Source organism: Drosophila arizonae, chromosome X, assembly GCF_054131065.1.
Source record: "Drosophila arizonae isolate 15081-1271.41 chromosome X, UAZ_ARI_1.0, whole genome shotgun sequence".
In the NCBI taxonomy this organism is placed as follows: Eukaryota; Metazoa; Arthropoda; class Insecta; order Diptera; family Drosophilidae; genus Drosophila; species Drosophila arizonae.
The window spans coordinates 16,387,889-16,403,703 of record NC_142927.1 but is presented as its reverse complement, the minus strand read 5'-3'; the positions used below and the strand labels follow the sequence as shown (position 1 = coordinate 16,403,703).

At 40.5% G+C, this 15,815-nt stretch overlaps 2 protein-coding genes and 1 long non-coding RNA gene across 10 annotated transcripts in view; 1 reads left to right on the top strand and 2 right to left on the bottom strand.

Annotated features, from left to right (window-relative positions):
- Positions 1-15,815, bottom strand: part of sd (TEA domain transcription factor 1 homolog scalloped) — an 82,062-nt gene that overhangs the window by 29,068 nt on the left and 37,179 nt on the right. Inside the window, exons 1-2 of one of the 8 annotated variants that reach the window (XM_089474476.1) lie at positions 14,192-14,649; positions 12,608-13,036 (exon numbers count right to left, since the gene is read on the bottom strand). The exons of 3 other annotated variants lie outside the window; for them this stretch is intronic. In XM_089474476.1, the coding sequence (XP_089330602.1) occupies positions 12,608-12,716 (109 nt within the window). In that variant the 5' untranslated portion in view covers positions 12,717-13,036; positions 14,192-14,649. Of the gene's footprint in view, positions 1-669; positions 4,601-12,607; positions 13,037-14,191; positions 14,650-15,815 lie in introns of those variants that run through there. 4 more of the 8 variants (XM_089474477.1, XM_018015989.2, XM_018015991.2 and 1 more) reach the window with 4 other exon arrangements.
- Positions 4,748-6,911, bottom strand: LOC108619423 (serine/threonine-protein phosphatase 2A activator). Its single transcript, XM_018015995.2, has one exon. It carries the CDS (start codon positions 6,699-6,701, stop codon positions 5,412-5,414), a length of 1,290 nt encoding a protein of 429 aa, XP_017871484.1. The 5' UTR covers positions 6,702-6,911; the 3' UTR covers positions 4,748-5,411.
- Positions 7,404-8,546, top strand: LOC149267951 (uncharacterized). The gene is made up of 2 exons (XR_016271092.1): positions 7,404-8,031; positions 8,097-8,546. It is a non-coding gene; the product is annotated as an uncharacterized LOC149267951 (long non-coding RNA).

Sequence of the window (15,815 nt, the reverse complement as noted above, 5' to 3'; positions counted from 1 at the left end):
TGGTAGCCTCTAGTCGCCGACATTTGTCTCTAGCCGCCTGTCACAGTCTAAAGTAGTCTCGATTACTCACTAGTTGTCTTTAGTAGTCTCTAATTCTCATAGTTTATATTAGTCTATGTACAGTAGAATCTGATTATAATGATTCAGCTTATAACGTCCACACCGTTCCCAGATAAACTTATATGAGTAAACTTATACGATTTTAACGTATTCCGGGTATAACCACAGTTCCTACCTTTCCAGTAGTTTGGAAATTTATATGCATAGTATATCAAAATCTATCTATATATCGTGCTATACATTCAGTAAGAATCTTAGCTATATGCTCAAATTAAAACCAAATGGGTAGATAATGATATATAGATATAGATTTATATGTATCTACATATATTATGCCAACAAAAATTTCAGATAATTTTGCTAAACTTAAAAACGGACCTGAGCGCACTTACTGAACCACATACAAACACATATATGTCTCTATACATGTATACGTGCTATAGATAATATTAGCTAACTTGGTAAAAAACAAAAAAAACCAAAACAAAAAACGAACAAACGAAAGATTATGAATGCTTTGGTCGCGCTACCTGTGCGCCTGTGGCGGCACTCAGGTAGGCCATAGCCATAGCTAGGCGGCGTCTATAGTGTCCAGGGTGTCGCACTCACCGGACAGGGTCTTAAATTCCTCGAGGGAATCCAAGTGCTTGGAGAACGGCGCCAATTTGGAGCCGTTATCTGAGTCGCTCTTCAGATAAATCTTGATACAAAATTAACACACAGCACAGTAAAAATAACAACAACAACAAAAATCAATTGAAACACTATTTTGTTTTTTTTTTTTTTTCCTTTTTTTGTTTTTGGTAAACAATTTCTTAGGCGAAATCGCACGAGACGAATATGTGTCGCATTTTCAGACGAGCGAGCGAGGGGCGTGCTGAGGGGAGGGGCGCGTTGCAGCGTTTAAGCAATATTTAACTGAGACGCGAGCGAATTTTGGTAAATCTAAGGAAACGCGTCTGTTTGATTGAAACGCGCTATGGAAACTGAAATGCCTTTTATTTTTCACAAAATTTTTTTTTTTTTGTTTTTGGTTTTTGTTTTGTGCGCTCCTTTGGCCGCCGCTGCTGCTCCTGCTGCTGCCGCTGCTGCTGCTGCTGCTGCTGCTTCCACAGGGGATGGTTGGCAGCGCGACAGGATGCAGTCCCAGTTCAAGGCATAGCCAGTGCCGCACACACACACACACGCACACACAAGCACACAATTAGGGGAAGGCAACCAAAAATGCCAGCGTCGACAGCAACAGCGACGTCGACGTCGACAGCGACGCGTCGTGCGTCATGGTATATGAGAATCAGGGAAATTCCAAGAACCGCCAGCAAAGAAATTTCATTTCAAATCATGTTTTTTAGACTGCTCCCTCCGCTTGTCGCCCTCTCTCTCTCTGTATCTCTCTCTATCTCACTCTATCTCTATTTCTAACTCTAACACTCTGCCTCCCTCGCTCACTCTTTTACTGTAAAGCTGGTCAAAGCTTCAAAGCAACTGTACACACACACACACACGCACACACATACTCACACTCAAATTGCAACTAGATCGGGCATTTGTAGGGGTTAGAGGGTGCACAACAACAACAACAACAGCAACAACAACGACAACCCGATAAAAACGGCGCAACTATTTAATAATAATGCACGGCTGCATTGCCTCTGCCTCGGCCTCTGCCTCTGCCTCTGCCTCGGCTTGGCCGGCTAATGGGGTTGCTTGACGTGTTTGTAGGCCTCATAGGGGTTGACTATGCCATTTTTCATAATCTCATACACACCGAGAGAGAGGCAGAGAGAGAGAGAGAGAGAGAGGCATTTAGTGAGAGTGAGAGTAAGAGAGTGAGCTATTTGTACATTTTATCATATTCAATTTTGGGCTACAAACATTTCCGGTTCATTGTAATTTCCAATTAGACAAGACTTAGGCCCGACTTACAGCTGCCATTGTTGAGGTTGTGCATTAATAAGGGAATGTGCGTGCGTGTGTGTGTGTGTGTCTCTGTGTGCTGTATCCTTACCACCCTTGCTCTGGCAATTGGAATTTATGGTATTTATTATTTTCGCTTGCATTTCTATATTTTCCTTCGCCTGTGACTAGGAACAGCTGTGCGAGACGCTTTGTTGGCGTTGCTCTTGCTCTTGTTGTTGTTATTGATGGTGATGGTGGTGGTGGTGGTGGAGTTGTTGGTGGTGGTGGTGGTGCTGCTGCTGATGATGGTGTGGTGGTGGTGTTCCTGCTGCAGGATCAGTCACCCCACTTGAAAAATTCCAGCGTGAGCATGTGTGTGTGTGTGTGTGTGTGTGTGTATGTATGTGCGTGCTCATGATGCGTGAGCTGTAATGCTGCTCATTAATGGGGTGATCTTTATTCAAATCTCAACTGCAGTCACACGCATTCTTTTCATTCGATTGGCTTATACCCTGTAGATAGCTTGACTTGCTTAGCTGCTCTTAACTCTCACTAAATATTAGCTATCAGTTTATCATATATCTGCAAGGTTTCTCATAACTTAGTAGAGCAGCTCTCCTATCATAGTTAGTTTTAAGCTAACACCTCATATGCTTGCCTAATATACCCTGTATATAGTTACATTACTTTCTACAGGTTTCGAACAACCATAAATTAATCGATATTTATCGAATATGCTTTCAGCATTTCTTCACATTTCACATTTATAGGGTATATACACACGCATGCATGCATGCACATACATCTGTGAAAAGGACACTGAATTAACCCCTAACCTACGCCACATAGCTGACGCACCACTGTGCTGCCGCTGCACAGTGTGACATAATTGGCATTCCGTGCTCTTATCACAAACTAAAACAAGAGACGCAAAAAGGAAAACATATATCGCTGCATATTAGACAGGACATGCACAGCACAGGATGCACACATCGAAATATCAACAGACATATACATATACATAGAGATATATACATGTATATTTATATGTATATGTATATATTCATGCTTTTATCTGTTCTCTGTGCTTTTCAGTCATCATCACATCACAGTTAGCCAAATACCCGACTTGGCATTCATAGTCCTGTGCGCTCTCGCAACCCCGACACAGGACTTGCTTGTCCTTTGCCATATAGACGGAAAGGTGGTGATAGTTTTTATCATCAATCAACTGTTCATCTGTGTCTGTCAGTATATGTCCCCCCCCCCTCTCTCTCTCTCTCCCTCTATGTGTGTGTGTGTGTGTCTGGGCACTTGAAAAAAAATCCAATCATCTTATTTGCAAGCCTCGCTGCACAGACACAAAAAACGCTATCCTCAACATGAAATGCTCTCAAGGCTTAAACCTCTGTGCTGACCCAAATGGGTCTGGCTTAGCGCAAATCTGCATACAGGTTGTTCAATTTAAGGGCGACGACTGGAAGCACCCAAACCGAACCGAGCTCCAGAGTTTCACGCCTTGACTCAACAAAAACCGAACATGAATAAAACAAAAAGTGACTGAAAGTTGATTTTCAATATTTTAGCTAATGGCAAAGGTAATAGTATTTATTTCGGAAGGTACTTAAGAAGCTTTTTCCAAAATGTGTTCCCCATTGACTTGATTTTCCTTTATATATATTAAATTTGCTTAGATTTAATACTTGAATCGAGCTCACTTAAACTAAGGGACAATTTGCGAATTTTAACGAAAATCCAAAATCCGATAACACTTTAATCGAGTACATTAAATCGAGTAGAGTAATCGATTATGTAAAAACAAACTTGATATGCGAAATATACGGAAAATCGACAACAAAAGTATTTAGCTCTCATTGAGTCTGAGATCGAGACGTCTATACGTATGAATAGAAGATATAGACAGACCGAGAAATTATTAAATTTTATATGCGGGATATGTAGTACGATAGAGAGGGAAGGCGACAGTATGAGAAAGAGAAAGAGTTACAGGGAGTGAGAGAGAGTGAAAGCAAGACCCTGGAGTACTAGAAATTCGAATACCAATATTAAAAGAGCTTTCAATGTTAAAAGAGATTTCAACAAATTTGGAATATTCCTTGTTATAGATTCGGTTCTTGGAATCCCAATAAAAATGGGAAATCAGGGTATAATGTTTTTATTATTTTTTTTTTTTAATATAAAATATATATCTATATAAAATGTGTACGTATATATTATATATAGAGCATTTCATTTAATGTAAATTGTATACATTGAAATACTACTATTTTGTATGGAAAAATGAAAGGGTGTTCACAATTAATAATTTTATGTTTACAGCAATGGGTTCAGGGTATAAAAATAGTTGTATTGCACTACTTTTTGAATGAACCCAACAACTCTATGACATTTGTGATCATAAAAATACAAATGCTGCACTAAAATAAAAAGATATAAATAATTTTTTTTTTTTTTTTTTTTTTTTTTTTTTTTTTTTTTTTTAAATCAGTTCATTAATCAAATGCAGCTTTTACGCTTTCTGTCGTTATGAGCATCAACGCTAGTTAGTTGTTAAGCAACTAGAAACACTAATTATATATGTATATATACGAGCACACATACACAGTTGCCTACATATGTATACACACATATATCGTATATGCATTAGTCATAGATGCTCTGGGGTCTATTGTCGTTTGACATTTTGACTATGGCCGCTAAAGTTCGATCGATTAAACCGGAAAGAAAGCCGCGCTCACATATGTGTGCACATCTCTATATCTGTGTGTGTGTGTTTGAGTGTGTGGCCAGTTTTTTTTTTTTTTCTTTTTTTCTTTTTCTGTCTTATTATTATTTTTATTGCAATTCGCTGCTGTTGTTGCTGTTGTTGTTGTCGTTGTCGTTGGCTGCTGCTCTTTTCTTTCAGTTTTGTGAAAGGATGTTTCTAGCAATTGTAGGTTCTCGCCAATTGCTTTCCCTTTGGCCGCCGGCAGCAGCGATCGCTGCTGGATCTGTCCGGCTGTCGAGCGCGCTTAATTGGTTTTTGGTTAAGAGTCGCAGCAGCAGCAGCAGCAGCAGCAACAACAACAGCAACAACAACAACAGCAGCAACTCGTATCGCTTATGTATAACAGTTCTCAGCAGCAACAAGAGTTTTTTTTTTTGTTTTTTTTTTTTTTATTATTATTTTTTTAGTCTGTTTCTAAACCGGTTAACAGATTTTTAGTCGCTTGCGCCGCGCATGTGGGCAGTGGCAGGGGCCGAGCGGGAGGAGGGGCCGTCGAGCACAGCTGGAACTGGTTTACGTTTAATGGGCAGCTGGTGATACATCAGCAACAGCAACAGCAGCAGCAGCAACAGTTGCTCGTTTGTTTGCCAACTTAATTTTATTTCATTTCAATTCAATTCATACGATTTGATTTCTTGTCACACACACACACACACACAGACAGTTAGTATTCCATATGTTGGCCTTTTTGCTTCTGATTCTGATTTTGTTCCTGCTTATGCTTGCCCAGCCGCTTGGCCAGTGCATTCATATGCACGCTGGTGCCGCTCAAGGATGTGATCGACGAGCCCGAGCTGATGCCACTGTGCGACGCTTCAATGATCGATGATAGGCGCTGCACGCTGCTGCCCTCCCGCTTCCACTCGCGCTCCCGTTCCCGCCTATGCTCTCGCTTATGATCGCGGCGATGATGTTGGTGATGCAGCGCCTTCTGCTGCTCCTGCTCGTTGCTCAGCTTCTCCTTTTCGCGCAAATATCGCTGCCGGGCCAGCGACAGATGCCCCAGCTCGGCACGCATCAGCTGGCTGGCCGGCGGCACCGGAACGAAGGCCATCAGCTTGCCAAAGCACAGCTCGCGCAGCAAATGGAACTGACAGATGACCTCCTTCAGGTACATATTTTGCAGCCCAGTATAGATTTGCGTCCAGGACGAGAGCGAGGCAACGCTCCACAGCAGGTTCGAGTGCATGGCAAAGGTGCCCGTCTTGGTGCTGGCCAGGAAGGCCACACAGCCAACGATTAGGTATTGATTGCGCCACTCGCGTATCGTCGCCTCATCGAGCAGCTCCCTGGGGCTGAACGGGGGCTCATAGCACAGCTGCGCTACGCCCCACATATAGGCCACAAATTGAAAATCGTCCAGCGAGTAGGCGCCCTGATGGGCCGACGGCTTCAGATCGAACAGACTCTGCAGGCGCCGCACACACTTCAGATACCGACTGAAGAGCATCAGGGCAGCGGCCGGCTCATCCTCGGCGCCCAGTATGCCGGCCTGGAAGAGGCTGCACAGGAAGAAGATGAAGCTCAGCTCGTTACCAGTGCCGTAGTCGGCGCGCGTGAAATTGCCAAACGAACTGCCCAAATACTGACCCAGCTCGCCCACATACTCGCACTTGGTGGCCGGCAGCGCCGTCTCCAGCATATTGAAGACCTTGTGGAGCATCTGGTGCGACCAGGTGCGATACGAATTCATAGCATGCGGCTTAACCGAACTGAGCTGCATGATCAGGCTATCGATCAGATGGCACAGCTTGCGCATTGTCAAGCTCACCGGATAGCCGTGCGGCTCCAGCTGTTGCACGCCCTGAATAGCCGTACTCGTCCGATTTATATAGGCGATCACATCGTGGTAGGCCATCGAATTATACCACAACGGCATGTCGCACTCCTTGCGCACACGCATCACGGCCCCATGGCTGATTTTCTCGAAATACCTGGATACATCCTCATCCATTTGGGAAGCTACACTCTCTTTATTTCCGCTATACACTGCGTGTGTTGGCCAACAACAAAATTGAACTTAGCTGAATTTAATTTGTAATCTACATAGAATTTTGTGAACGAACTGCTTTGTTACATTTCATAAAAAAATAAGATAAAGTATAAATCAAAAAGTTTTATGATGAAATTACAAAAAAAAAAAAATAAATAAAAATAAAAATAAATATTAAAAATAATAATAATAATAATAATAATAATAATAATAATAATAATAATAATAATAATAATAATAATAATAATAATAATAATAATAATTCTAAATAAAAATAAATAAATAAATAAAAAGCTTTTTTATAGACTATGACAATAAAAAATAAAATTCTAATGAAAAAATAAATAAATTTCAATTTCTGGTACACCATTGCGTATGATTCATATTTAATCAATTTAAATTCGATATTTGGCTAATATTATTATCAGCAAATTCTTGACCCACATAAATAATTTCCATTTAAATTTAATCAAATCTAAAATACTAATAAATTCTAAAGAACATAGTCAAAATTTCATTAAATTTTGCTCTCAGTTGACAGTAAGAATAGTAGTTACAGTCACTGTAAGTAAATGAGCGCGTTTAACAGCACCTGCAAATGTTAGCATTAACAGCGTAACGTACTAAATACAGAAGTTGAGCAGCGTCTTTGCAATTTACAGTGCAGCGTAACAGCATTTTGCAATGAAGCTCACACAAAAAGAATAATAAATAAACAAATTTAAGAGAGCAAGAGCGACTGTTTACGACGCGCTTCTATTTCCTGCGCCTTTCTCTCGCTCTTCCTTTCCCTTTGACGTTGCTTTTCGCCCAGCAGCAGCGGCAGCGGCAGCAGCAGCAGCAGCATTATCGGCACACTCTTTTGGGGTGTTGGGCTTTTTGTGTGCCGAGCGCACGCCGCCGCGTTCATTGACTAAGGTCTCGAAATAGTGTTTAAAATTAAATCGATGAGTCAGACAGGTGACCGCGTCCGCTCACCCGCTGTTTACCCGCTCGCCCGATTGCGCGCCGACAGCCGACAGCCTCTTCGTTCGCCGCCTGACCTGACTAAGTACTTTCCGAGTGACTTTGCGGCGTCGTCCCGTTTAGTTGGAACAGTTTGAGCAGTTGAGCCATTGAGCAATTGAGAAGTTGAGTGCATATGGATGCGTCGATGTCTCACTGCTTTCGTTGGACCAACGCGGCGTGGCGACAACAACCTCAAGCGGTAAATTGCCGACTCTCGCAGTCGCACTTTTCGCTCACGCACACACACACACACACACGCCTATGTTCATGTGTATTTATGTATGTATGTATGTTCACACACACAAAATGCTTAGTTATTATTTGTTTATTTTATTTGCCTGACGACAGCAACAGAAGCGGCTGCAGCCGCTGCCGCTGCCGTCGCCGTCGCCGCACACTTTGAATAATTGGCAACATTTCTCTGGCCAACAAAACGATACAGGAAGTGCGAAGCAAGTCACGTACTTCAAAAACAGAACACAGCAGCAGCAGCAGCAGCAGCAACGGCAGCAGCGGCAGCAGCAGCAGCAACGGCAGCAGCGGCAGCAACGACAGCAGCTGCAGAAGCAGTGACAGCGGCAGCGGCAGCGGCAGAGGCTAAAGCTAAATGAGTGCAAGAGAGCGACAGCGTTGCCAATTTTGACATTTGTAAGTGATTGCAAAAAAAAATATAAAAATAAACAACAACAAAAAGCAACGGGAATTTTGGCATGTGTGAAAAGATTTGCGACTTGAATGATCAACTTTTGAGAATACTTCCAAGCTAACCTTGAAATAATAAAAAGAAATGAAAATAAACTGATGTGACTTAATTAATTAGTTATTTGCTTAACAGAACAGATGGCAGCACTGGCCGCAAGTGACAAAAGAAAGTCAAACTACATGCACACACATGTAAGTGTGTGAGCAGGAAGACTGCTTGCTCCCGTGGGTGTATGCGAGTGTGTGTGTGTGCGTGTGCGTGTGTGTGTATGCGTGCGTGTCTGTGCTCGCACATGATCTGCAAATGGCGCTTGAATTTCATGTTAATAGCACTCGTTGTCATCGGTCATTATCCAGCTGACAGGCGACACTACTTTCAAAAGCGATATGCAATGTATGTTTGTATGTGTGTGTAACACATGTATGTACATATGTATTTGCATTTGTGCAAAGCTGTTGATATATGATATACACACAAATATTATACAGTTGAGGAAATTTAAGTGAAATATTCGCCAATTGAAGGAAACACATAGATATATAAATATATAAATACATATGTATATGTATATGTATATGTACATACATGTATGCTTGTATAATTTTGTGAATGAGTCGAATGAGAGGGACCAGAAATGAGAGATGCCAGACAGCAGATTTACAAGGAAAAATTGCCAGTGTAACGTATTACGTAGAAATTTGGGCTCTCGAGAAGAAGAAGCATACATAAGCAGAAGCATCTTACGTACAGACAATTTGCAGGTATTTAAGGCGAATCCAAGAATTGTGTCGTGCATTAGTAGAAATTCTAGAACTAACTAATTCCTACATATCTAGGTTAAAGCTTAAAACTGTAAGTCATTCGAGTCATTCAAGTCATCAGCTTTACATTGCATGACATTTTTTTTTGTTTTTTTTTTAAATTAATTATTTAGTGCTGATTCTATTAAAGAACTTTAAGCACAGGTATTTCAAGATTGACATTGTCCTCCTTTTTTTTACACAATCTCAACAAGACTTTATTGACATAGTTTCAATACACACAGCATACTTTTTAGGTAGCATTACGAGCTTTGGCATGGTCAATGTACGAACTTAATTGAATACAAAAGAAATGGCTATTAATTAAGATAAGCAAAACCGAAAGGTAAATTGAAGAATTACCATTTAGGCTATTAAAATTGTTTACCTTGTTACGGTAAATTCCTAACGGATGGGACAACACAAGACAAATACTGACACGCACACACGCACACACACACATATATACAGTCAGACAGAGTCATGTATGTAAATAAGAATTTACTTTTCATTGAAATTCTTGGAGTTTTATCACATTTGCCTCTTTCAGTTCGTAATACATTTTTATAACTTTATTATGGCCTTTCTACCTGTATTTAATGCTCCGAGCAAATAAAGCACAACAAAAACAAAAACAAAACGAATAAAGTTAACAATAAGCAATAAACTAAGAGGAAAAGCGACAACAATTGAAACTTTGTTAGAGTCGTCTTTTTTCTTCTTCTTCCCCTTCTTCTTTTTTTTTTTGCAGCGCAGTTTGATTGAAAACTTCTTGTCGCCTTGTCGCGGCTGATTGCAACGGTAGAAGTGGGAAGAATAGAAGAAAGGGGTGTGGAATGGTTGAAACTGGTTTCTGACATCTGCGAGAGGGAGAGAGGGAGAATGAGAGGGGCAGAGGGAGAGGGAAAGGGACAGGCATAGAAGACCAAGCGATGTCTCGTGGCAATCGGTGTTAACTGATTGAGAGAAACAAGAAAGCTACACACACACAAACAAATATATTTATGTGTGTGTGTGTAAATGTGTGTACATAGTGAAAGATAAATGATAGAGCCAGAGGGAGATTGAGAGTGTGTGTGAAAGAGAGAGAGAGAGAGAGAGAGAGAGAGAGAGTCACACAAATGTGCATAGAACGGATCGAATCGATTGAAAATCCCCGACAGGATTGCGTAATTGCCGCTTTTCGCAGCGCTGCGCACAAATGGGGATGGTGGGGGACAAAACGGCATAGGATAAAAGAAACGGAAAAGCAACTGCAAATGCTGTGGAACCGTTCAAATCGAATTCGTCGCGAGTACCAAGGTAAACACACTCAGCGAAACGGCGAGCGAGTGGAGAGGAAAACAGTAGAAACCACTACGAACAACAGCAGCAGCAGCAACAACAACAACAACAAAAGCAGCACACGGCACACACAGACAAACAAAAAGAATGGCCCCAAAAAGAAAAAGAAGAAACAACAAAAAAAAAAGAAAAAAAACTGGTAGGACAACTTTTTGTTTCGCCTGATAGAAATCCACACACACACACACAAGTCAAGTCAAACTCGTACTCAAACTTAAAGTCAAGTTAACAAAAAATAAATAAAATTAAATACAACAACAACAACAACAACAACAACAAATCCCCCAAGCGGACTTTTTTGCTATTGCTAATGCTATTTATTGCTGACTTGACTCTGCGACTGCGCTGGCTGCAGCAGCAGCAGCGATCGCGCCTAATTTTGCATAACAGACTGTTGTTATGTTAGGTTAACAGTCGAAAATAATGGTGGGACAGCAATAACAGCGCTCAATTGGTCGCGCTGCGTCGTCACGACTTATGAGAACGCTAGAACAGTGGGAGAGAGCGGTAGTCTAGGAGAGTGAGCAGGACATGGTATACTATAAATGGGCAAAAAAAAAAAACAAAAAACAAAAAACATTGCGCAAGACGAAGTCGATCGGGTTCTGTGAACCCCACCTAACACACGTACACACATTACTTATAAAAGTTACAAAAGCAGCGACGGGGTCTTGTGATTGTTGTTGTTATTGCTTTGACTCGCTTCAATAGACAGCAGCGCACACGCATAGTCATACAACTGTGTGTGTGTATAGGTGCATGCATGTGGGTAGGTAGAAACCAGTATGGTTTTGTTGTATACAATGTATTTGTTATTTTCATTTGTTGTCTTTGTGTCTGATACCCTTTATTTAATGAATAGTGCTAAAATAGTTGGTAACTAATATATCCATAATCTTGATCAGTCTAAAGCTAAAAATTAATCGATTTTTTAATATTTAGCAATATTCTTTTGTAAAATATAATTATTTCCAATTATTTCATACGAGGTATCTGCGAGTCGAGCGCAATAAGATCGCACCTGTATCAGTTGCGTTTGTCACCATCGTAAAGTTGGCTTGATTAAAGAACGCGCGTGCGGTGCATGAAAATAAGAGAGTCCCGGTGCAAAGGGAGAGCGAGAGAGCACAAGAGCACAAATGCTCGAACCAAAGAGTAAATCAATGCAACTTAGTAAAGCAGTAACCGACGAGTACACGCATATGCACGCACACTTACACAGCCAAGACCCTTCACATGTTTGTTTACACACGCAAAGAGTTCTAGCTGTTTCTCTTTAAATGCTGCAGGATATTTTGAGGCATAAATCAATTACAAGAGCAGCTGATATACAAATGTATGTAATTGTACATGTATATACAAATGTATATATTCTATTTCCTAATTTGAAACTTCATTGAAGAGCAACGCCGTTTCGTCTCTTTTTCAATGCTGCTTTCATATTCTAATTTCTCTGGAACTCTTTCGCCATATTCAACGTTATGCATGCTGTGCTAAACATGTATTGATTATGCAATAAACAGGGTATAGCAGAAGATGAATCATTTACAATCCATATAATATTTCCGGTTTTAACAATGGGAAAAATCAAGCAAATCACATTTACTTAATTATATACATATCTCTAGCCATTCACAAATTCAAAAATTAAGTCAATATAAGATAAGGAAAATAAATGGAAGTACGATATCAACATTTCGTAACGTGGGAAATACGTTATATGTACGTATGTATGAGTATATGTGGGTATGTATGTATGTTTGCTTTACGTTCTATATTTATGTATTCCTAAATTAATATATGTATTCTCAATATGCAAATAAATATTAAGATGATGTGCTCCCTTAACAGCTCTCTTATCGGTTACGATCGGTGACTGGCAGATAGAGAGCCAACGCATGCGTATTGCTTTGTAATTAAGAGTGTAAGAGTAAACAGTTTATGAGTGTGAGTGTGAGAGTGAGATTGTGAAGTGTAGAAAGATAGAAAGAGAAATGGTGTAAATAACGCACCTGCTTCTGGTTTGCCAACAACAGCGACGTCCAATTCGCTGTTGCTGAGATTGTTCTGCAATTGCAGCAGCCCCGTGCCGCAAGTGCTTGAGCTGGTGATGTTTTTCATGCAGCCAGCTTTTTACTGTAAGTACCTATGTATATATGTATATATGTATGTACGTACGTACGTCTGTATACCGGTATGTATGTCTGTATGCAATTGTTAATGGGATGCTGATGTCACAGCAACATACACGAATGAACGAACGTTTAACTATTGCTATTTTAGCCGATGTTAACTGTTTTCACTGTTGTGTTTTACTTGCTCTTATCAGCATTGATAACGCCCCACAGCGCTTGTACGCGTTCCACTTGTTACCGTGTTTCAAATCACTTTTTCTTTTCTTTTTTCTTTTGCCGTTCGCACTTCACATTATATGTTGAGAACTAAAAAAAAAATAAAATAGAATTGCAAAGATTTATGAAATGCCAGTTCAAAGGCAATTGGAGTTGAGATTTTTGTTCATGTTCCCCTCTTTTCCTTTTTTTTTTTTAACGTACGCGCGCGCGCGCCTCTCTGCTAACTCTCTGCGTCTGCGTGAGTGTATGTGACGCGTTAACAGCATATATATGCGTATGTATGTATGTGTGTATGCGCCTTTCAACAGAAAAAAGGTGCAGCAGGCGTTGCGAGAGCAGAATTGTAAAAAAGAGCAAAAGAGCGCAAAGAATGGACGAACGCGCGACGCTTTGGTAATTTTCTGCAGTGCTCGGGGTCGCGCTTAATTGAAGCTTTTGCTTGAAGCGCAAATGTTGTTGTTGCATATATTGTTGCTGTTGTTGTTTTTGCCTGACCCACGCACAGTGGCTTTTTTTTTTATACATATGTACATATACAAATCTGTTTTGTTTTCCTCTTTGCACCAGTGCAAAAAAAGAATCAAACAGACACAGATACAGGCACGCGTATATGTGTTTGTGCATGCGTGTTTTTTTTTTCTTTTTTTTTTTAGTGGCTCCACTCTTAAAGATGTTAAACTCGTCGCACACACACAAAGTCATTTATCTTGTATTGGGGTTTACATATGTGTGTGTGTATTTATGCAAAATCAGATGTGTGCATGTATCAGCATTTAGCTACACACACATATACGCAAGGTAATTGCAATTGAATGAAATCTGGGAATATGATTTTTGTTTTTAATTTTTTGTTTGCCGTTTTTTTTTTTTTTAGCTGCTGGGTCGCGTGGGCGCACTTGTATTGCATTTAGTTTTGTTTCTTAAGAAGCAGTGCATATGTATATGTATGAACAACATGGCCAGCAACACACGCGCAGCGCCTAAATTTATCTGAATGAGTTCACAAACACACACACACACACATAGCAAACATTGTAACAGATAAAAACATTGATACAGCATTCATAAAATTAAAATCTCTTTTAAGTTTCTGTATGTTTTAAGTTAACACATTAAATACACAAATCAGCGCAAAAAACAACAGCAACATAAATGTATGTGTACATATGCATATATGTATATATAAAATTAACATGAAAAAAACACGGCAAAAATAAATAAAACAATTACATATCTACATACAATAAAAGATTTATAAATGTGTGTGCATACACACACACACACACACGCACGCACGCAAAACAATCGCACAGAGTCCCGCACGTCGAGCTTGCGAAGAGTGTGTGTGTGGGGGGTGAGCAGAGAGAGAGTGTATGACGAGACGAGGCGAGGCGATCACGCAGACGCGGCAACGATGACGACAACGAAAAAATCGCGGAAACACTGCGAAACACGCAACGCGCAGAAGCGAGAGAAACTCATCGACTGAATCTGAATCAATACAAAGAACGACAGTAGCTCGCTCGCTGCTGGCCCGACTGACTCTAGCAACACACAACACGGCTCCGTGTCTGGGCTCTGTTGCTGCTGCCTGTTTGACTGGCTAGCTGGCTGACTGGCTGGCTGGCTGGCTGTGTATTTAGTTTGCGCTAACACAGAAACGATGACAACTACAACCGCACAGCAATATGATCAAGCCCCAAGCCGAATATACACAACATCTCACCAATACCAGCAACAGCGAAACGTGCACAAATACACACACGACGCTCTCTTCATTCTTCTTCGTGCGGGCCTGCTGTTGATGGCATATACATACATACATACATATACGTGTGACTAATACAGCGTGTAGTGCCGAATCGAAACCGAACCCAGCCGAACACTGAGCCGAGTTGAGCTGCGCTGTTGCCTTTTGCCGCTCATTTACTTTGCACTCGATTTCGCTCACTTGTTGTTGTTGGCGCGATCAGGGCATAGAAGAACAACAACAACACAGCAGACACGCTGCGATTGCCTCTACGTCTGTTTGGGCGAGTGTGTGCGTAGATGTGTATTTATGTTTGTGTTTGTAAAGAAAAGCAAAGTACCAGACATCGTCGTCAGTGGCGCTGTGGGGACGGGGTAGCAGCATTTTGCATCTGTACCCAAAACAGGCTAAAAAGAGTCCACTAAAGCAGGTAGGCCAACAACAGAAACATGTATGCGCATGCATACATACATACATACATACACATTTACCTACATATATACACACATACATACATACATGCAATACAGGCTTATTCCAGAATATGGGGCAGGCTTTGATTCGGGTAACACTCTGTTACACGCATTTATAGGATTTACAGATTTTATAATTTATAATCTGTTAAGCTTAACATAATCCGTACTGTTGCACGTTTTCCATGTTAAAATGGAATATAGCTCGAAGTTTTATTACGTGAAAATTTGACTAAAAATCATACACAATATACATATATAAATAAAATAAAAGCGTTAATTAACGATCATTTCGCAAATAAATGAATACATGGGTAAATTTTATGACTGGGATAAATTCAAATGAAGTGGTAATCATTTGTTAAAATACAATAGAATTAAATGCTGATGCTGGAGAACTTTTTTATAGACAACTAAATATATTCATACAAACATACATACATAATATGTACAAAACTACAAACACACACAAACGCATACATACAGGCAAAGTTAGCAAGCAAGTTTAACAACTACCAGATATACATACATATGCATGTGCTTGTGTGTCTGCATGTGTATGCGTTTTTCTATGTCTGTTTATTTGTCTGTATTGCGGCTACTCTCAGACGACACTCACATGTGCTGTGTGCTTTACTTTGTT